The sequence below is a fragment of the Melanerpes formicivorus genome, unplaced genomic scaffold, assembly GCF_026170545.1.
Source record: "Melanerpes formicivorus ecotype bairdi unplaced genomic scaffold, bMelFor1.0.p_v2 SCAF_58, whole genome shotgun sequence".
Lineage (NCBI taxonomy): Eukaryota > Metazoa > Chordata > Aves > Piciformes > Picidae > Melanerpes > Melanerpes formicivorus.
In genome coordinates this window covers 240037-262870 of record NW_027142410.1, presented here as the reverse complement: position 1 = coordinate 262870, position 22834 = coordinate 240037, and the positions used below count along the sequence as shown (strand labels likewise).

General features: G+C 42.3%; 1 protein-coding gene across 2 annotated transcripts in view; it reads right to left on the bottom strand.

Moving 5' to 3' along the window:
- Window positions 1-1120: 1120 nt before the first annotated feature.
- The window catches only part of LOC137452737 (cytosolic phospholipase A2 epsilon-like), a 39559-nt gene continuing 17845 nt past the window's right edge, over window positions 1121-22834 (bottom strand). The window contains exons 4-20 of one of the 2 annotated variants that reach the window (XM_068161384.1): window positions 19312-19443; window positions 17888-17928; window positions 17429-17471; window positions 17169-17232; window positions 16453-16616; window positions 16090-16182; window positions 14893-14930; window positions 14094-14229; window positions 11729-11865; window positions 10741-10963; window positions 10018-10132; window positions 9339-9476; window positions 6333-6440; window positions 4775-4969; window positions 4199-4365; window positions 2120-2306; window positions 1121-1498 (exon numbers count right to left, since the gene is read on the bottom strand). In XM_068161384.1, the coding sequence (XP_068017485.1) occupies window positions 1278-1498; window positions 2120-2306; window positions 4199-4365; window positions 4775-4969; window positions 6333-6440; window positions 9339-9476; window positions 10018-10132; window positions 10741-10963; window positions 11729-11865; window positions 14094-14229; window positions 14893-14930; window positions 16090-16182; window positions 16453-16616; window positions 17169-17232; window positions 17429-17471; window positions 17888-17928; window positions 19312-19443 (2202 nt within the window). In that variant the 3' untranslated portion in view covers window positions 1121-1277. The remainder of the gene's footprint in view (window positions 1499-2119; window positions 2307-4198; window positions 4366-4774; window positions 4970-6332; window positions 6441-9338; window positions 9477-10017; window positions 10133-10740; window positions 10964-11728; window positions 11866-14093; window positions 14230-14892; window positions 14931-16089; window positions 16183-16452; window positions 16617-17168; window positions 17233-17428; window positions 17472-17887; window positions 17929-19311; window positions 19444-22834) is intronic. The other variant, XM_068161385.1, reaches the window with a different exon arrangement.

Here is a 22834-nt window from a genome sequence, read left to right as displayed (position 1 = left end):
TTTAAATTTGAAGTAATTAAGGGTAGCTGATACTGACTGAAGAATTGTTGGGTGGTTTGTTTTGGTTTTTTGTTATTGTTGGTTTGGGGTTTTTTATTAGTATCTTTGTAATGAAACAAGTTTGCAGAGTATTCCTATTATTGAAATCCTTCATAAAGCAAACAATTATTTTGGTCTTCATCTCAAAAATAAGCTGTTTAAACAAATTGCCTTGTGCTAGTGATAGCAGTTGCCTAGAGCCTGTGCTGTCTATATGTGGTCAAGGGACTGACAAAGTCATGCAATTACCCATGAATTACCCATGGATACCAGGGAAAAACACTTGGCTTGCCTTCTTACCATAAAATCTGAATGTCTCCCAGTCTCTAATATTTTTATTCTCACAGCATCCCATCCTATGATAACAGGAAATACTATTAAGCATGTGGAAATTAATGAGACTTGGATGCTGAGATAGATCTTCTAAATAAATGAATGTTCAAGTGAAAGGTACCTAGGTTAGGTACTTAAGCACAGAATCATAGAATCAATAAGGTTGGAAAAGACCTCAATGATCATCAAGTCCAACCTGTCACCCAACACCTCATGACTACTAAACCATGGCACGCATGCACCAGAAGAGTTGATTCTGTCTTGCAAGGTTTGAAACGGTCAGTTCCAAAGAATTTTCCAAACTTAAATATCAAGGGTGTAATAACACCTGTAAATTCAGAAGTATAGAAAATTTGCATTTTCCACATGAAATCTCAGATTTTCTGTACCATTTGTGTTCAGTTTCACATGTTATTTTTATCCAAATCTCTTGCTTACATTGTAGGGAAACAGAGTTTTTCTTTTCTTGAAAATTGTTCACATTTATTGTGGTGTTTTTTTCCTGTTGCACTAGTTTTGCCATAAATTAAGTATCTGTAGCTCATTGACCTTCATTTTGCATATTTCTACTAGTGTAGTAGATTTTGAAAGAATTTTTGTTGCTGTCCCATATTCCTGCATTTTGAAAAGTCAGTAATAAGCCCTGTGTCTTCTAACCTTTGATTTACTGCATCTACATGTATGCACGTGAAAGAAACGTTCACTCACAGTGAACTCCAACATAAATAAAGCACAAGACTAATGGTCATTTTGTTTGATCAGTTTATCTCTGGTTGCCACGTGGTGGAGAGGAGCCAAAGGCTGAGAAAAGTCTTTGAACTTTCCCAGGTCCATTGTGTTCATTCCAGAAAGGGCTTGGTTCTTCTCCAGGAAGAAAGTAAGTGACAGGGATCTCTTTCTGAAATTCAGCATGTTGTTTCTTTTCTGTGCTGTCGTTTCTGCTCTATGGCTGAATTCAAAGCCTGAAGAATCAGATGTTTGTTGTTCTGAATGTTGTAGCTGGTCAGTTCTACCAGCTTGTCGAACTCCTCCCCTGTGTAGGTAAAGCTATGTAAGCAGTACGGGGAAAAAATGCTGGAAACATCCACATTGCCCTGTGCCATCTCAGCAGGGCTGCGCTCCACACCTGATAAATAAAGAAAGGATATTGATGAGGTTCAGACATGTTCCTACATCCCATTTTCCATGTGGGGCAGTATGGGCAGGTTGATCAACCTTTGCGATCATCGAGTCCAACCCATCACCCAACACCATCTAAACAACTAAACCACGGCACCAAGTGCCTCATCCAGTCTCTTCCTAAACACCTCCAGGGATGGTGACTCCACCACCTCCCTGGGCAGCACATTCCAATGACCAATCTCTCTTTCTGTGAAAAACTTCTTCCTAACAGTTTGCTTTGTGTTGGTTTTGTTTGTGATTTTCCTTCATTCTTGACTTTCATTGTTGGTGAATAGAATTGCATAGCATAGCATAGCACAGAACAGAACAGGTTGGAAGAGATCTTTGAGATCATCGAGTCCAACCTATTATCCAACACCATCTAATCAACTAAACCATGGCACCAAGCACCCCATCAAGTCTCCTCCTAAACACCTCCAATGATGGCAACCCCACTACCCAGACACGCACATTTCTCTCCCATGGAAGCCACAGCAGAGGAGGCAATACTAAACCATGTCTCTCACTCTGATACAGCCAACGGGGAGCCACGTAGTGGGAGGACCATCTCTGTCCCACAGCTTACCAGGTTCTTTGTATTTTCTGAAGGTGTCATTCACCAGTGGGAAAAACACCACAGTTGGTGCCTCTGGGGTCTCTTTGTCTTCAAAGATATAGCACTCCTTTAGATTTTTCTTTTCTTCTTCATTCAATTTGATTTTGGGAAATGGGATTCCCTGCTTTAGGAAGTATTTGGAGGCTTCTTCCAAAGGCTGTGTTCAGAAAAAACAGAAAAGGTCAGAAATTCTGTCACATTCCCCCTCCACCTTTCTCTCATGCACAATGCATCCACCAAAGGCTCTTCACAAAGGTCTAGGGCCAGCATTCATTGCCAGTATTTCTTCTGGCCTTTGTGTCTTTCATGAGATTTTAAGTACTAGTTACTAACAGAACAACAATTTATGACCCAGCCCCCAACATTCACTCCTGAGTGTTGTTTCACCTCTTCCTCCTCAACCTTCATCTGCAAGATAAATAAGATGTTCACAGCTGCAGGAAAGGGTGGGCTCATTGCACAGGGCAAAGGAACGTATCCCTTATTGGAGAAAATCCTGAAATGAGCAGAATGAACAGGAATCTGAAAAGGTACCTGGTTTTAAATATTAATTTACTGAGGTACAAATATTTTGTTGATTTGGTATGAAATATTTAAAAGCTTCTGTTTTAGATGCCTTAAATTATTATGAAATGTGATGTAGGTATCTGGAAGCAAATATGACCTTGACTGAACTTTTAATTTAATCTTTTAAGAGTGTAAGCAATGTTTGGAAAAAAAAAGATTTCTGTGTCTGGATCTGGTTGGTGACTATGGAAATTTTAAGTCTTCAAGAACTTCTGGGCCCCTCAATTTAAAAAGGACATTGACACTCTTGAACATGTCCAGAGAAGGGCAACGAGGCTGGGGACAGGCCTCGAGCACAAGCCCTATGAGAAGAGGCTGAGGGAGCTGGGGTTGTTTAGCCTGGAGAAGAGGAGGCTCATGTGAGACCTTATTGCTCTCTACAACTACCTGAAAGGTGATTGTAGCCAGGAGGGGGTTGGTCTCATCTCCTAGGCAACCAGCACAAGAACAAGAGGACACAGTCTCAAGCTGTGCCAAGGGAAATTTAGGCTCGAGGTGAGGAGAAAGTTCTTCACAGTGAGAGCTGTTAGCCATTGGAATGTGCTGCCCAGGGAGGTGGTAGAGTCATCATCCCTGGATGTGTTCAAGAGGGGATTGGATGTGGCACTTGGTCATGAGGTCTTGGGTGACAGGTTGGACTTGACGATCTTTGAGGTCTTTACCAACCTTGTTGATTCTATGATATGCTCCATATCTAGTCACAGGAATTGTAGATCAAGTTATTAGATGGTATTTGAAATACCAGATATGGTGCCAAAGGACAATTTCCCTCCAAAATTTAGAACATACTCTTGCAAAGACAGATGGACTAGCTACTTATAATACAACTGCATATAGATATCTTTAGATGGGTATCACAAGACAAAGGAAATGAGTTCATGCATGGTGCTACTAGTTCCAAAGAAACACTCCATATGCAGTGTAGCCTCAACAGCCTTAGAATCATAGAATCAATAATTTTGGAAAAGACCCCAAAGATCATCAAGTCCAACCTGTCACCCAAGACCTCATGACTACTAGACCATGGCACCAAGTGCCACGTCCAATCCCTTTTTGAATACCTCCAGGGACATGTTGACCTACACCATCATCTGCTGGTCAGACATGCTTTGAGAAGGACACAGGGGATGTAATCCACACCCTGATGGGGATTTCCAGCACATCAGGTTTTAGTATTGACCTGAAAGAGGTTTGAGCCTCTACAGGTAATTACAGGTACAACTGAAAACTTGAGTGTTGAGCTCTACAAAACACTCATCTAGAAACAACCTTCTGACATAAGACTCAGAGGAAATGGAAATTAAAGACTGTTCTCCTTAGAAGATTTACCATGATATTTGTGAGCACCTCTGAGAGACCTAAAATTTCTCCCAGAATCCATTTTCTTCTATATAAATTATTCTGACTCCTTAGGATGTGGAGGGGACTAAAAAAGCTAACAGGCAGCAGACATTATTAAAGCACACAGAGTGGTCATCGCACCGATGTCTGTGATCCAGAAGAGTAGTTTAAGTGCAGGACAACATCCACTTTTCTCTGGGGCCTCATGAGCGGTGGGTAGCTGATGTCAATGTATCCTGCTGTGTCTGCCAGACACATGAACTCAGCTGTTTCTGTCAGCTGGCTGGGGAAATTCTCTAGTACAGTATCTACAAGGAAATATTTGTTATGATGAGTGATTCGCTAGAGAAGCAATATATCTTTTGTTTGGCTAATCAGGGAGCAAAAAGAACCTCTTGTGTCCCCACTACTTTTGCTTTCCTAGACTCTGCTACACTATGGAAACTCAGGCCTTTGCACAAGAAAGACCTGTGCATGGTAAGAAGACTGAGCTCCTTCACTTCTTAGGCTGCTCCTTTTCTGTCTCTGATAAGTAGTCATTGCCCTCCCCTGGAACCAAGGGATTTCTTGTAACTGATCTGACTGGATAAAATTTATCTAGCTGTCTTGACATTTTTGTTTCCAAAGTGAGGAATACAGCCTGTTCATCCTCTGCCGTCACCACTGAAAACACCAACCATCTAAGCAGACAAAAAACACTAATTCAGGGATGTTTACCTTTCCATATATGGAAGCTTTTGCTCTGAAGGTATTCATTGTGTATCTGGAACCCCTTCAGGAAGTTGTAGAACTTTGAAACCATCACCCGCTCAGTCAGGATCTGCCGAATGATTCCCATGATGCCACATTCAGGGGTGACTAAGTAGCTGTCTAACTCATTGCTCCTGACTGGTGGGGAAGGCTCATCTGCTTCTGAAGGGTAGAAGAGATGAACAAGTTGGGGGTTGGTTTTTATACAATACTTAAAATACCAAAAGGCATCTAATATTAGATAGACAAAACACGGTTGAGATAGAAAGAAGATCCTAATTGCAATGTAAAATCAAAGTAGGAGGGAAAAAAATCAATTGTCAGTAAAGTGTATTGCATGAAAAACAGAACAGTAATAAGCTTCTTAAAATTGAAGCAAACACAAACAACCAAAAATCCAACCCACAAAACAATCTACTGCTTGCTAGGAGCTACAGGTGGATTCCCTGTGTGAAGGTCAGGGTAGGCTGAAAATCTGGACCAGTTTCTTTCAAACTGAATCCAATCCAGCTTGGAAATGAAACAAAATGAAAAGAAAAACACAACAGAATGGTTAGGAGACATAGAATAGAATAGAATAGAATAGAATAGAATAGAATAGAATAGAATAGAATAGAATAGAATAGAATAGAATAGGAGACCAGGTTGGAAGAGACCTTCAAGATCATTGTGTCCAACCCATCATCCAACACCATCTAATCAACTAAACCATGCAACCAAGCACCCCATCAAGTCTCCTCCTAAACACCTCCAATGATGACGACTCTACCACCTCCCTGGGCAGACCATTCCAATGCCCAATCACTCTCTCTATAATGAATTTCTTCCTAACATCCAGTCTAAATCTCCACTGGCGCAGCTTGAGACTGTGTCCTCTAGACTGTGCCCACACAGACACCCAGAAATGAGCAGAGAAAAAGAGTTGTTTCAAATGGTACCTAATGAGACTTAGTGACTTTCTATCACAAGTACTTATTGCTCTCAGAGTTGGGAGATGGAGAAAGTGATGAAAAGCCCTTAAATCAAACTTACTAACCACATCTGAACACAGCTAACACCTGTAAGGAGAATACAAGTTTACAGCGCAATCAAACACAACTGAAATGGATTTCCACTTAACGAATATAACTGAATCGTCAACAACGACATATAAAATGTACCATCAGTCAAGGCAGACAGAGAAGAGAGCACTGAGATGATTGTTACAACATGCAGTTTCACAGATCTGTTAAAAAATATGGTAGTTTTATATCTGGTGGGAAATCATCCCTTGTATAAATGCAACCCAAGGGAGACTTATAGAAGTAATATTTCTCATAATAGATTCAGAGAGGGAAACTAATTGCATATTCATGGCAAAATGAGGCCTCAGGGGAAAAGGAAAACAACCCAAAACACTGCAGCATTATTTTCAGTTTGAAGATGTAAAAAGCCTCAAAGATTTCCCACTATACACAATTGAATGTAACATTCACAGCAAGATTCACAAGGCGGTGGGAAAAGCAGAAACAGAAGAGTAACCAACCAACATCAACAGCCCTGGGTCGGGTACACCTCAGTGAGCGCCTTTGAGTAGGATCCGAGGAATGCCAGATATCCAGGAGGTTGTAGGAAAAGACATTGCTCCACATCCCTGTGTGATGGAAGAGAACAGGTGAAATAGCTTTGGAAATCTTCTAGTTGCAAATATCACTAAATGAATAAATAAGCCACAAAACTTTCTGCTTTGCAAGGGGTATGAGGAAACCTTAATAATTCCAAACCCTCACAAAAGTTGTATGAAGTTCTTTTGTGGCAACTCACTCTGTCCTCAAAAGGGAACCTATTCTTTTAAGCACTCTCTTGGAGCTTTGCTCACTGTAATTCATTGCCATGTACAGCTATTTCCAATACGCTGCTAAACAACATTTTCTGTCCTATAAGCAACTGTCATCAGAGAGTAAACCCATGCCATTTCACATAAGGAAATAAGGATTTGGTCTACAAAATGTGTCAAATACAACTAGGTGCTCACTTGCTTGGAAGATGTTAGAGCACAGTTTGGGATAGTCTGCAAAGTAGTTGCCTAAATAAGACATCCTCACTGTCCCTTCAGTTTAGAAAAGATGTTGAGTTGTTGGAACATGTCCAGAGAAGGGCAACAAAGTTGGTGAAAGGCCTCGAGCACAAGCCCTATGAGGAGAGGCTGAGGGAGCTGGGGTTACTTAGCCTGGAGAAGAGGAGGGTCATGTGAGACCTTATTGCTCTCCACAACTACCTGAAGGGAGGTTGTAGTCAGCTAGGGGCTGGTCTCTTCTCCCAGGCAACCAGCATCAGAACAAGAGGACACAGTCTCAAGCTTTGCCAGGGGAGGTTTAGGCTGGATGTTAGGAAGAAGTTTTTCACAGAAAGAGTGACTGGCCATTGGAATGGGCTGCCCAGGGAGGTGGTGGAGTCACCATCACTGGAGGTGTTTAGGAAGAGACTGAATGGGTTGCTAGGTGCCTTGGTTTAGTTGATTATATAGTGTTGGATGATAGGTTGGACTCAATGATCTCAAAGGTCTCTTCCAACCTAGTTAATTCTATTCTAAAGTTCTTGTGACTGACACTCCTCTTCCTCTCCTTGTTATTCTCATCCCCATAGTCCTTCCTCCAGTTTCACCTTCCCACTTTAAAGAACATCCAAAAATGCCTTCCCAGTGCAGACGTCTCCAGAAGCCTTTTGGATCTTCCTGAGAGAAACTCTGCCAGAGAAGGCATTGCTGAGTTTTGTCTTAAAACTCTCTACCAGTGGAAGTTCTCCAAAAGCTGTACAGAGGATGCAATAGTTTGAACTGCACAATGCAACAATCAGGCATTCCATAAGCTAGTAACAGAAATAAAATTCCCTTTTAAACCTGGCTTGTTCTTGGTGGGAGACAAGAAGCCAAGGGTCGTCTTCTTCACAGAAGTCCCCATAAGAATGGAACTCACTTGAGAAATATTAGAAATATCTAATGAAGGAATCAGAGATGGGTTCCCTGGCTCACACTTAGCCAGCAACCAGAGTTCAATTGCAGATTATTACTGGCCAGTTTCCATCAACACAAGCACATCTCACTGAAGTTTGAGAAGCTTCTGTCCAGGCTGTGACAGGGCAACTCCTCTGGTTTCTCCTTTCTACACTTGGTGCTCTTCTCTGTTCCCTGAGCCCCAGGATTCACATGCTGCTCGTGCATTTTAATGTCTTTCAAAGCCTGTTGTCCCACCAAAACTTGGTCTTAATTGCATAGCAATGTTCCTCTAACTACTTGCACTGAACTTTCATGGTGCCTGTATTCGCTGAAGTGAGAACTATGAGAGATTGCAACTCTTACTAAGCAGAGTGGAAGATAGCAGCCAAGCTTCATGCACTCTTGCCTTTCTTCTAGAACCCTCAGGTCTTGTGTCCCCTTAAACTCTTCAAACCTTTGCAGCTGTAGCCACTGCTCTTAGAAAAGGCCTTGCCTCTCCCTGCAAATGACACCTTTCTTTTATCTTTCAGCTATCACACTGTAACCAACAGTACATTTTAATTGCAACCCAGGAGGGCATTGCACGTTGTATCACTAGATGGCAACATTGCTTTAACTCTATCTTCCCAAAAGGTGCACCTATGGCTGTAGGGTCACAAGCCTCATTCAGATGTTGAAGCTGAGAACACAGCTCAGCCCAGCCTGCATGTGTGCTTTCTACTTGGCCACCTTGAGTATGAACACACTACACCACTGTCTTCACAAAACTTCCTTTAAAGTAGAATTATAGAATCAACACGGCTGGACCTCAAAGATTATCAAGTCCAACCTGTCACCCATCACCTCATGAATTCTAGGCCATGGCACCAAGTGCCACATCCAGTCCCCTCTTGAACACCTCCAGGAATGGGGACTCCACCACCTCCCTGGGCAGCACATTCCAATGGCAAATGACTCAGTGAAGAACTTTCTCCTCACCTCAAGCCTAAACCTCCCCTGGTGCAGCTTGAGACTGTGTCCTCTTGTTCTGATGCTGGTTGCCTGGGAGAAGAGACCAACCCTCTCCTGGCTACAGCCACCTTTCAGGTAATTGTAGACATCAAGAAGGTCTCCCATGAGCCTCCTCTTCTCCAGGCTAAACAATCCCAGCTCCCTCAGCCTCTCCTCATAGGGCTGTGCTCCAAACCCCTCACCAGCTTTTTTGCCTTTCTCTGGGCATGTTCCAGCAAGTCAACATCTTTCCTAAATTGAGGGGCCCAGAGCTGGACACAGGACTCAAGGTCTGGCCTAACCAGTGCTGAGTACAGGGGCACAATGACTTCCCTGCTCCTGCTGGCCACACTATTCTTGATGCAGCCCAGGATGCCACCTGGGCACAAAGTAGTTTTTAGCCCACCTTCAGCATCTAAGGAGCTCAGCCAGAGGGGAGAGCAATATGATGTATGCATTGCTTCAGCGATGAATGTTGAAGGGCACTGGCTGCAATATGCAGGGTCTGTACATACTGAAAATGAATGATGGTTTTATGCAACATAATTTCCACAATGAGTACTTCACCTTTCATGAAGCAGATGCGGGACTCAGGGAGCTTCTTCATCAGGCGACCCATGAAGAACTCACTGCCAAAATCCTCAGCACGAATGAAGGCGCCGTATTTTAAGAACCCAACCTCATAAGGCGTGAACTCCACCCATTCTGTAGAGGCACAACATGAATTTTTAAATGTCAGTCCTGTCCTTACCTCCCTGCAGGAAGGGCTCTGCAATGACGCAGAAGCAGATGCAGGAGAAACCCCATCAGCAGGGTGATTACAGAACGGACTCCTTCAGGGTAAAGAGCCATCATTCAGCTGGTTTCAGCTGCTCAGTCAGTAACATTTCCCAAACCTGTTCATACAGAGCTGTCCAATGAGCCTCTGCACGTAAGACATAAGTCAACTTTATACCAAAATGGGTTAGCCTAAGTTACCCTACATGGAGAGCTAAGGCTTTGACTTGTGAGTACCTTGGCTGTCCTTAAGCATCTCCCCTAGATTTCTCCTGCCCCATGGAAGATGGGTTACTTCTAGAGCCTAGGCAGAAAGTCTGGAAATGGAAGAGGAAGTTAAGGTGAAAAAGGAACTGTTAATAAGTGCTATGGTTCAGCAGTGCAAGAGATTGCAGGATGTGCCAGTAACTGATAATGCAGATCATTTGAACACCAACCAAGTCCAGATAGAGCTCAGTTTTACCATCACCTTTGAATTCTGAAAGGCTGTAGTCTTGTTTGATGTTGAGGACCATGTAGATAGGTAAGGGATTCTGACCCTGACTCAGTGCCTGTCGCTCATCTGAGAGTTTGTGGTTGTTCTTCTGTGAATTGACCAGAAATAGAAAAAAGAGCAAAACCAAAGGACCTTCTTGGCATAGTGTATAGGTTTCCAAGATTATAACAAAATAAATACCTGCTTCCATCTTCATTTTCTTATTCTCTCCACTCATTTTTGTGTCCAGACATTTTTTTTAACCAAGGAATGATCTAAACATTTACACAGAAGGTTATTTAATTGCAAGTAAATGGTAGGACAATGGTCTCTCGTCTCAGTATATGCATCTACTTTACATGGATTATTTAAGTTCTCACAGGGAGGAGCAGAGCAAAAGAAGCCAAGGGCAAGACTCTGCTGTTAGGTGCTCAGATACTCATACTGGTATAAGGTTTCCTGCTTGTGGTAGTTTTAGGCTATGCCTTTAAAATTTAGCTGGGGGAAACTTGAACCCACCACACTGCTCTACAGAATAGCCCTTGGGCTGCTAGTTATGTGTTGAGAGGCATGTGGGTACAAATCCTTTGCTTCATAGCCAGCAGAAACTATCTGCTGGATTTTGCTGGTATGCTTTTAGGCTAGCATCTATCCCTGGAGATTCATTTGCCATACAACAGTATTCATTAGCTGTTAGGTAAAACAGAGAGACGCTACCCCATCACTTAATGCCTTTTCCAGCAGAAGCCCCCAAAAATCAATGCTAGAGATCTGGTATCCCTCTTGCTTCCGCAGTTTTAGCTCCTTGTCATAGTACTTCAAGCTCTCCAGGGAAAAGCAGCTTAGTTTGCACTTGGTCATATGTCTGCGGACTTCACTGATCGGTCTGGACAGATCTTTGCGTGACCAATCAGGGCTCTGATACAAATGGGACAAAGTCCTGGGGGGAGAAAAAAGAGAAAGGAAGTATATTGTCATATACTTGACAAATGCTTTCACTCTTCAGATTTGGATTTAAGGACCACATCAGATTATCTTGATGTTAGTTAAAAACATCTTTGGGGCTTGGTTTGTTATTGAAGAGAAAAGACAACCCCTCAAATCACTGGAGAAACCTGAAGACTTGCAAATCCCGCTCTGTGCTGCGCAGGTTTATGCACAAAACTGTGATTTGCAGCAGAGACATTCACTAGGAATGATCCTAGAGGTGAAACAAAGCCTTAAAGAAAATGTTGTTCCCTGTAAGGGGTAACCTCATTAATGTTTACAATTGTGCAAAGGGTAAGCATCAAGTGGATGGAGCTAGGATTTTCTCAGTGATGTCCAATGACAGGACAAGGGGCATAGGAAGTTCCATGTGAACATGAGAAAGAATTTTTTCACTGTGAGGGCAATGGAACACTGGAACAGGCTGCCCAGGGGGGTTGTGGCATCTCCCTCTCTGAAGATATTCAAGACCCATCTGGATGCGTTCTTGGGTGATCTCACATAGGCGATCCTGCTATGGCAGGGGTGTTGGACTGGATGATTTTTGGAGTCCCTTCTAGCTCTTAACATTCTGTGATTCTGTGTAAGCAGAGCCTAGGCCATGCACTGGTTCAGGCAGTGTGCTCCCAGTGCAACCATAAAAAACTCGAGACAGAAGTAATACATCTTTCTTTACAATGGGGGTGATAAATGATGTCTTTGTTCAGGATCTCCTTACCATGTTGAACCAGATGACCCAGTGATGTACGAAATAGCATCTAGGAGTTCCAGCTTCTGAAGACCTAATAGGTTGCCTAGCAAAGATGTCAGTGCCCGGGTGCCACCTCCTGTTGTCATGACTGCTATGACTGGTACCTGTTTAAATACCAACACAGCAGTGGTTTGCATATGCATGTGATCAGAGCTGAGTGAGTTGCTGCAATTCTGTCCCACAAGAAATGCCAAGATTTTCCCGAGCATAGGTGGGGTGGAGGTGTGGAGATATGAAAAAAAATGGTATTTTCCACAGGGGAAAACAAAACTAATAAAAAAGTATTTAGTCATTAGTTAATTTTGACCTTTTTTTGATAAAAATCAAGACATTTTGATTTGGAGTTGCTACAAGTAGCCTTATCAAAACTTGCTCTTTGAAGGCATTTCAACTAGACTGCATTTTCCTTAGTGGAACATCATCATGTAAGGCTCTATTTTGGGAACGCACAGAGCTCATCCTCTTTTGTAAGTATAATGACTAGATTACATTTCCTATAAAGTACTTAGAGTATATGATTGCAGTGAACAACAAAGCTTAATTGCATGGAAATTGTGTTACAAGAAGACAAAATTCTCCAGAAACCCCACGGGGAGTAGGAGGACCCACATGACATTTCCCTTACAGTTTTCCTGACAATTGCATCAAGGAAAAACAATCAGAATTGGACGGATTCAAATCAAACATTTCACACCAAAGCAAAATATTCTGACTTGGGTTTATCTGACTGTGAAAATAACATTCTGCTGGAATGGAAAAATCTGAAATTAGTCATTAGAAGTACTACTTCTGAAAAAAATCTTATACCTAAGAAATTGCTTTTTTCCCCCGCACTGAAACTGTTATGTTAATGAGGGACGATGTACTTCTCAGGATCTCAGGTAGTGATAGGACTAGGGGGAATGGAATGAAGCTGGAGGTGGGGAGATTCAGGCTGGATGTGAGGAGGAGGTTCTTCACCATGAGAGTGGTGAAGCCCTGGAATGTGTTGTCCAGGGAGGTGGTCGAGGCCCCATCCCTGGAGGTGTTTAAGAGCAGGCTGGATGAGGCTCTGTCCAGCCTGATCTAATGTGGGGTGTCCCTGCCCATGGCAGGGGGGTTGGAACTAGATGATCCTTGTGGTCCCTTCCAACCCTGACTGATACTATGAAACTATGAAACTACTGATGTGATCGGTTTGTGAGCAGGGACACCTAGAATCATTCTGCCATATAATGTTTCATGTCTTTGGTCCAGCTGTCCTGCCTAAGTGAAAAAAAAAAACAAACCAACTCTCAAAATGAAAACTTCAAGACTTCAAGACACTTAAATGTGTCCAGAGAAGGGCAACAAGGCTGGGGAGAGGCCTTGAGCACAGCCCTATGAGGAGAGGCTGAGGGAGCTGGGGTTGTTTAGCCCGGAGAAGAGGAGGCTCAGGGGTGACCTCATTGCTCTCTACAACTACCTGAAAGGTGGTTGTAGCCAGGAAGGGGTTGGTCTCTACTCCCAGGCAACCAGCACCAGAACAAGAGGACACAGTCTCAAGCCACGCCAGCGAAAGTTTAGGCTGGAGGTGAGGAGAAAGTTCTTCACAGAGAGAGTTATTTGCTATTGGAATGTGCTGCCCCAGGGAGGTGGTGGAGTCACCAACCCTGGAGGTATTCAAGAAGGGATTGGATGTGGCACTTGGGGCCATGGTCTAGTCATGAGGTCTGTGGTGACAGGTTGGACTCAATGATCTTTGAGGTCTCTTCCAACCTTGGTGATACTGTGATACTGTGAAGTATCTGATCACAGCCCATGTTTCCTCCCTAAAGCACCAATCATCCCCACACCAGTATGGACATGAGAAAAAAAACACCAAACCCTAAGCCAGACAGAGGAATGATTTAAAAAATACATGTAATGTCTTTGTGGTATTAGAGTGACAACAGAGCTGAGATGATAGGCACCAGAGGAGGCAGTCTGTGATAAGAACATTCTTGTTGGTATTATGTGCCACCTGGACTGTTAGATTTCCCCCCTCCAAATTCTGATAGTGTAAAATACCTGATAGGGCCTTGGTGACTGAATGTTCAGCTAAGAGAGCAGGACTAGCCAGATATATAATTCACAGATGAAAAAGAAATAAGATAGGGAAAATCTTCTGATTTATGACATTCTGTTTTCTGAGCAAACATGCATACCAGCTGGGTTTGATGCTACCAATGTTCTCACACTGTTTCATCTAAACATTTCTCAGTGCTTTACATGGGGCATTGAATATATCAGGGCTGGTTAAAGAACAATACACAAAAGGCTAACATGCAAACATATTTCTGTTACACAGCACTGCCCACGGTGCTCTCCATACCTCATGGTCTTGTAGGTCTTGCTCTAAATGAAGTGCTTTTTTCAGAGCAGAAGCCACAAACTTCCTCCTTTTCTGCAGGAAATTTTTCTCCTCCATACACAGATCAAAATCCAAACGAACATCTAAGTTTCTTGACCTCAAACAAAGTCCAGGGTTAGATAGGATGTGCATGATCCCTTAAAACTGATGTCTGGACACATGCTTTCCAAGTCACAGACTCTACTACTAGGCTTAGAAATGGTCCCACAAAAGCACATCACAAACAGTATAGACAAGATGGAGAAAAGGCTGAGAGAGTTCAAAAGCTGTATTTTCTTTTGGAGAAGAAAATAAACACAAAAAAAATAAAACCCTGAACAATCCCCAAGGCAGAAAGATTGTTTATTGCCATACTAATTTTTAATGAATGTCTAACATAAATCCATATATAGATTCTATAAACAGTGGGAAATTTAGGATTTGCTGCCTGAAAACCTCCAAGTTTGATAAATACAAATACTCTGAATTCATTCCAGGTAAGGAAAGTAAGATATAAACTCATAGCTCCATGGATTTTGCTGGCTGAAAAGATTAATCTCCCTATGCAAACTGGACTCCTGAATAGTAGTGTAACAATACATTTCACCCAGCACAATTGAAAGAGTTCTCCTCCTGAACACAGGCAACTAACACAAACAGTGGTAAATACAATCACTGACTTAATATTTTCTGCTTCTGTTACAGAGGAAGGTAAGAAAGCAAAAAGCTGAGCAGCATCTTTTTTCTCACAACCACAAAACTCAAAGACAGAATTTCTTACCAGTCATTTGACTTCACATGCAAATTGATAGTTTCATCCTAGGAAAACAAACAAACAAACAAAACAAACCCAAACAAATAAACCACAATAGAAGCACTGGAGATGATTTTATGTCCTATGCTTTCAGTCAACATTGAAGCCCTTCACTTCTCCTAAGAGCCATGTTGAAGCCACAAAGCCATAGGAGTCAGAAAATCCATTCAATTTCTAAGATACCAAGTCCTCTTTGTTTTCTTTAAATTGTTTTATACTGAAGGTCCAAAGAGCAGTACACAATAAAAACCAGCACCAGCTCTGCCAGTGTGCTCCATCTTGCCCCATAGTTTTTGTTTGCTCTGACTTACATTACATCTCAGTGTGCACTTGCAGCCCAGAAAACCAATCAGATCCTGGGCTGCATCAAGAGAAATGTGGCTAGCAGGTCAAGGGAGGGGATTCTCCCCCTCTACTCAGCTCTGGGGAGACCCCACCTGGAGTACTGCCTCCAGTTCTGGAGCCCCTATTACAAGAAGGATATGGACGTGCTGGAACGTGTCCAGAGAAGGGCCACAAGGATGCTCAGAGGGCTGGAGCACCTCTCCTATGAGGACAGACTGAAGGAGTTGGGGCTGTTCAGTCTGCAGAAGAGAAGGCTCTGAGGTGACCTAATTGTGGCCTTCCAGGATCTGAAGGGGGCCTACAGGAAGGCTGGGGAGGGACTTCTCAGGATCTCAGGTAGTGATAGGACTAGGGGGAATGGAATGAAGCTGGAGGTGAGGAGATTCAGGCTGGATGTGAGGAGGAGGTTCTTCACCATGAGTGTGGTGAAGCCCTGGAATGGGTTGTCGAGGGAGGTAGTTGGGGCCCCATCCCTGGAGGTGTTTAAGCCCAGGCTGGATGAGGCTCTGGCCAGCCTGATCTAGTGTGAGGTGCCCCTACCACTGGCAGGGGGGTTGGAACTAGATGATCCTTGTGGTCCCTTCCAACCCTGACTAATTCTATGATACTATTAGTGCTCAAGCTGGTCACAGAAATTACCTAGCCAAATATTTGGCTGTGGTTTTTGGTTCTACAGGTCCATAACCCTCTCTGCTATGAATGTAAGGGCATCAACATCTGGATACCTAAATGCCTTCTTTACAATGACCTAAATAACTCCTGCCTATTGATCTTTGGTCTATAGTTTCACATTCATTCTAAAAAGCTGTTACCAATCACCTTGGCTACTGTTACTTTCTCCTTGAAAGGAAGTGAATCCAGAGGAATAGTGAGGGATGCATGGGAGTCTTTTTTCTCTTCACCAGAGGTACTCTGAAAAACAAAATATTATGTAGAAAAATATTTAATGTATACACTACAAAAATGTGCTATCACCAACTTATGTTTTTCAAATGGTGTCACTATGCAACAACTTCCAAGTTGAGATCTAATACTTAGGAATCACAGAGGGTACAGTGCTCTTCCATAGCAGAAATCACAAAAGGTGGGCTTTAATCAAAAATACAAGTTCTTTTCATGTGCCTCAGTCAGGTACAGAAACCCACGAGTTCACTGTGTTTACTCATGCTGACAATGACATACCAAGCAGAAACAAGGCTTCTTCTCTGCCAGAGCCACACACAGCTCTGACAGGCTGTACTTTATGTAATGGAAGTCCAGGGACAAGGTGGGTTGATTGGATGAGCCCAGAGATAGGGTCTGGCTCCCTTCATAGGATCCCTTCACTGAAAATAAGAAGTCTTTTTCTGAAAACAAAACAAAACAGACAAACAAAACCCCATAGAAAAGTTAATGTCTCTGATCTCAAAAAGAGAACCTCCAACATTCATTGTCATTTATATGTACAAAATATTCAATGATGCTTAAAAGCTCACAGGTTCTACTTATCCAGCCAGAAAACATTACAATAAGAAGAATTAAGAGAGAAAGGTGGATGGCAGAAAGGTGGATGGCAGAAAGGTGGATGGCAGAAAGGTGGATGGCAGAAAGGTGATGCAAAATATAAATTATTGAGATAAAAATATATATTTACATCTATTTTACATCACTAATAAGATTCCTTATCACTCCTGTCCTTCACTCTAGCTTCAGTCCCATTTTCATAGTTAGTCAGCATAGACATACCAGTAAGTATTGGATCTATGATCTCGACTATACTACTATCTGGTTCCTGTGCTCTACTTTTAAGAATAAAGTAGGAAAATTACCAGATAAGAAAATGACCCAAAAAAAAAAAAATTGAGACATTTTTAATGTATCATAAAATAAGGTTTTTATTTTCTACTTTAAAGTCTAACCTGAAGGTTCTTTCTTTTTCCATTTATTGTCCACCAGGACTTCCAAGCAGGAAATTTCACGAGACTGCAGCAGGGATAAACAATGAGAGAATTAGCTATACAAAACTATGCTATATCTGAGTCATTTCAGTGCACTGTCAGACCCCACGTCTCCCTCCCCTTCAGCCCTGCCTGCAGTGAGGTGTTGAGGCACCTGCCAGAGTCACCACTCCCATCACTGGCATGAAAATGAACATAGAAAAGAAATAGTCTAACATTACCACTAATACACCGTTAGTGACAAGCTTCTCAGGAGGGACTGGTCTGAAAGAGAGGGGGGAAAAAAATTACAATCACAATTTAAATGACCCAAATACATCTTTAAGTGAGCACCAAGGAATAACACTTTCTTTAAAGGTTGCCTTGTCCAGCATAGTCTCAAATATGTTCCTGAATTTTAATTTTGGGAGACATCTGAAATGTATCTTCCTTATTTTAACAATAATGGTGAACAATGGTAATAAGCACAGTGGCTGCCATTCTTACTATCCTTCTCTCCCTCCTCCAGCAAATCAATAAATTGGTAGCTACCAAACACAGTGCTCTAGCTAATGCACAGCTAACTTGATAAACACCAACTATGGCTATGCTGAGAATTTAAAACTCTACTACAAACAATGCTGACATATGTTTGACTGCTTCCTTTTGCAAAGGACAGCTCTGGTGGGGGTTTTACTCACATGCTCTCTGATGCAAACTCAACCTCCAGCATCTCTTGTGTCTGTAAAAGATTCATTCATTGTAAGCATTTTAATTCATTTAATTTCTCACTGGCTATGGTTGTCAATTATTAGTCTGGCTCCTGAAACAGCTCTTAAAATCAAATTTCCTTCCCACTGTAGGGTATGCTCACATAAGTGAAATCAATCAAGTTAAAGAGATTTTTTGAAGTATTCTCCCTCCTTCATTAACCATCAGTCCCCAGGCTGACTGCACTTGTCCATTCTGTGGTGAGACAGAAGTTAAATGGTCACACAGACAACCTCCAATAAGCAGTAACTCCCAACCTGCAGTAACAGCTGGTTTAAAACAGTCTAAAGCCTTATTGTTTTTTTCTGGGTAATGTTATCAGAAGACTGATACTGTTGGCTAACAAAGGGCATTCTCGATTCTTCTGATGAAAAGAAGTCCTATACATGGACAACACAGTGACCAGTCACCTGACAAGTTAATATAGACTGCCTGACAATACCACTGTAGAGCGGTACATACACTGTAAGAAAAGCCACTAAACAAGAAAATCTATTAAAGTATCTAAATAGAATAGAATTAACCAGGTTGGAAATGAACTTTGAGTTCCAACCTATCATCCAACACTATCTAATCAACTAAACTACTGTACCAAGCACCCCATCCAGTCTCTTCCTAAACACCTCCAGTGATGGTGACTTCTGGGCAGCCCATTCTAACAGCCAGTCACTCTTTCTGTGAAGAACTTCTTCCTAACATCCAGCCTAAACCTCCCCTGGCACAGCTGGAGACTGTGTCCTCCTGTTTTGGTGCTGGTTGCCTGGCAGAAGAGACCAGCCCCCAGCTGACTACAACCTCCCTTCAGGTAGTTGTAGAGAGCAAGAAGGTCTCCCCTGAGCCTCCTCTTCTCCAGGCTAAGCAACCCCAGCTCCCTCAGCCTCTCCTCATAAGGCTTGTGATGCAGTGGAGCACCCAGATCCCATGCTGAAGTCATCATGCATCCATTCATGCTTATTGAAGTAATGAGACAGTTACAGCAACTGTCTATCAGTAGGGTTTAGCACCTATGCAAGAAAAGACGACCCCTATTTGGGCAACAGAGTTAAGAAAAAGATTAAAAAAAAAAAAAAAAGGAAGGCAGGCAGACAGATCGAAAGGAAGGCAGACAGAAAGGGTCACAAAAGCCTAAAGAGATTTGAGGAGCTGGTAAAAAGTTTCAGGATTATGTCAACGGCAGAGAGGTAAACCTTGTTGACTTTGCTGAAGAACATTTGGAGGGTATTTTACAGTACACATGAAGTGGAAGCCAATAAGAAAGAAATCCACACACACACAGTTTTTTACAAGATGTTGTTTAGGAGGGAATATCAGAAACTTATTTCCTTCCTGTGGCCAAGGCAGTTTTATTCCTCACCTTTTGATCTAGCTGAAAAGTCAAGTGAACCGTTTCTCCAAGCTGGATTTTAGCAACATCAAAGAGGACAGTGAAGAGGAGGTCATCTTTTGTGACTTCGTTTTCATCATAGACTTTCAGCTCAAGAATATTCTGTGAATAGAGGTGCAGGATTAGGAACACTTCTATTTTGAGACTTTATGAAGGTACAAGGTGACATGCTCAGCATGTTAAGGAAGACAGAGACATGGTGCTGAAGAAAGGTACTATGAATGAAACACAGTTGGGTTTGTTGCTGATTTTCCCCAGCAGAGTAATTTAAACGTCAAAGTCTTGGAGAAGCATTGAATATGTAGCTCTCCAATTGAAAATTTGGGTTGAGGTCACCATTTTTTCCTGAATTGTAGGAAACCACCTAGTGGTGTTATTAGTGGAGGAAAAAAATGATCTTTAGATATAAGCAATGAATAAAACATGTTAAGAAAGCATCATGTAATTACTGCATGGTTGCATAATTATATCCTGGAAATTGTTAATCAGATCACAGGGAGATAATTACTATGGAATCTACATAAACAGCTTTTGTTAAATTGGTGGGGAAAAAAAGTATGGAAAGCAGCAGGACAAAGGCCTGTTTCCATCAGATTGTATCCTATACCTCCTTTTCCTTCCTCCCACAGCACAAATCTCCTGCTCTCCCTTCTTGGTCACCCGCTTCCTTGAATGGACTTGAGGGGCAACGGCCCTGTTCTGATTTGTTCAGAGGTGCCTCCTAGAGTGCTGAGCAAATTAACATACCAACTCTTTTGTCATTGGGGAAATAATTCAGGCCTTTCTCAATATACTCAGCAGCTCATTTTCATGTAAGTTACAAGGATCTCTTGTCCCAGAGATTCTTACTTGCCCATCAGCTTTAAGTGAAACTTGATAAGTGGTTTAAATGATGCTTATTAAAGATGCACAGACAGGTACATGGTCTCACACAAGAACACCTGCACAAAAAGAGTGAGCACCTGAGTTTTGTTGTCTTAAAAGTTCACAGTGAGTCACAGGAAGGTCCAGAAGATATGGTTAAGTGATTGATTATACAAATATACAGAAAATAAGATGACCCTGGATCCAAGTATTTCATTTTGAGATCTATCATTTCTAGAAGAATCCAGCAAGTGAGAGATGGCACGCTGTAGCGAACTAGAGTTTGAAGTTTGCTATCAGAAAAAGGATGCTGTCTTTTCAGGCCATATAGTTAAATGCAGACAAAAACCCAATCCTGCTTCAGACCGAGATGGTCAGCAGTGAGCTCCTGACCACCATTCTTGCTAAGAGAAACATACTGTCAAGAGGTAGTGACCTAGTTTACATGCCAGCCATAAATACCCTGAGAAGAGCTATAGAAGGTGAAGGAGGGCGTATGCTTAAAAGCGGTAGGTAGTTTGCAGTTTGTAGAAGGCAGGCTTACACTGAAGAGCAGATCAGTCTTCCTAGCTGTGATACTGCAACAGAGTGTCTCTATTTGGCTAAAATGGCTGACTTATTTCCTCACTAACTGACTGAAGTCCCTCAGTTCCTTCTGGCAAGTCAGGAGGAGCATGAACAGGATGCTGGCTGGCTAAGGAGGTTCTGTGTGGGCTGAGTGTGTAGGAAGCAGCTGAGGTTCTCTGGGCAGTTCACAATTTCTATCTGTTGCTGACAGAGGATCTGAAGGTAGCATTGCTGGGAACCAGGTACTGAGCAGAGGTAACTCTCAGTAGGGCTGTGTGCCACCAGCTCCAAACAGTGTGGCTCTCCTAGAACTAGTGGAGTGCAGCCCACAGCACCAGCACAGGAAGCCCTCACAAACTGTTGTCAGACATTTAGCAAAACAAATGCCTTTCAGTAAACATTTCTGTTCTGGAGGGAACCAGCCCAACATACCCAGAAGAGTTTTTCCTCTTCCATAGTGATGGTGTATTACACAATTTTACTGAATTCTGGCTCCCATGTTTTAGGAAGATGAATACCACAACGAAACATAAGACAAGCAACATAAAAAAAAAAACAAATCATCAGACCAGGAGACTCTGCCCCTGACCAGAGGGTAAATGAGCTGAGCAGGTGCAGCGTATTCAGAGAAACCTTTGAGAGCCTTAGCTTAGTCTATTGAGCCCAGACAGCAGTTACAGGCATGCCAGAATGCTTTGGTTGTCTCAGATCTTCAGGATACATTTTGTGGAACCCCTTCTGAAACCACCATGCTGCTGTTCCCACACACTGAAAATTATTTGGGCTAATGCCTCATGTCTTGTTTCCTGCTGCAAACTTACTACACAGTAAATGTAAGGGTTCCAAAATATTGTTCTGTAAAGGACTAGTTCAAGCAGTTTCCTGTGGCCAAGGTATTTTTTTCACCTGTTATGTGTGGTGTTGCAGTTTTGAAAGACCTGTCTGTCACGAACCACTGCAAAGAGCAGATGTTCGGTGCAAGAGTTGCAGACCTGTGGATGCTTGCTGCCAGGCCACAATGCCTGTCCCTTGTCTTTTGCTTCCCTGATAAACCTACAGGGCTCTATTAAATTGTGCCTCACTTGTATTTTGAAAGAATCTGGAATTTTTTCATGTCTGTAAGGAAAGCACTGGATGAGGGCCACTAATTGGCAGACATGTTAAAGCCAAAAGCCATACCAAACAGAGGCAGTACCTCCTAACTTTATGGAAGGAAAACTGAGAACCTGAGCAACTTATGTAGGTAAAGTCGAGAACATTTGCTGAATGGATATCCTGTAGTGTAGGAACAGTTTGAGCTATTCTGAATGCTTATTTGGGGGATTTTATTGATGCTCACAAGAGCCAGGAGACTGGCCTGCTGATTCAGCAATTGGCAAAATGCTCTTGTCCTGCTCTGCCATAGCACTAGCAACTTAAGGGTTCAAGTAGTAAAGCAGAGTTTGATTGCCCCAAGTGTGAAGTAAGCTTGGCTTACTCAGCCTTTCACTGATCTTTGTGGACTTCTATATTCTAATGTTGATGACATCTTTTGGAGGGAGCAGATAGTAGGACTTCCAAATCTTCTTAAGCTCTAAGATTATCTTGAAGCCTAGCTGATCTTCTTTCACAAACTTTAACTGCTGCTTTGTAGTTTATTTGGGTGGGGTTTTTGTTTGTTTGATTGCAGGTAGTTCCAAAGGAATGGTAAAAAGTACAGCACAGTGCTGCTTCTGCTACTTAGCTCATGCAAGTCTTTCATGCTGTTCAATTCATTCTCACCTTGCTCTTGGGAAGCAGTGATTTTAAAGGGGGGGGAGAGAAGAAGAAGAAATTAAAAGTGATAGAACAACATACAAATAGTTGTGCATTATCTTGGCTATATTTTGTATATCAGAAAGTAAAATTTGGGTTTGCTGCTGCAAATCCCTTTTACCCATAGCCTAGTCATCTCTCGTACATATTTGGTTTTGTGGTATCCTACATATCAATCATACAATGAGCTCTCTGCCCTAAAAGAAAAACAAAACAAATGAACAAACAAACCAAACAAAGATACAAACAACAACAAAAAACCCCAAAT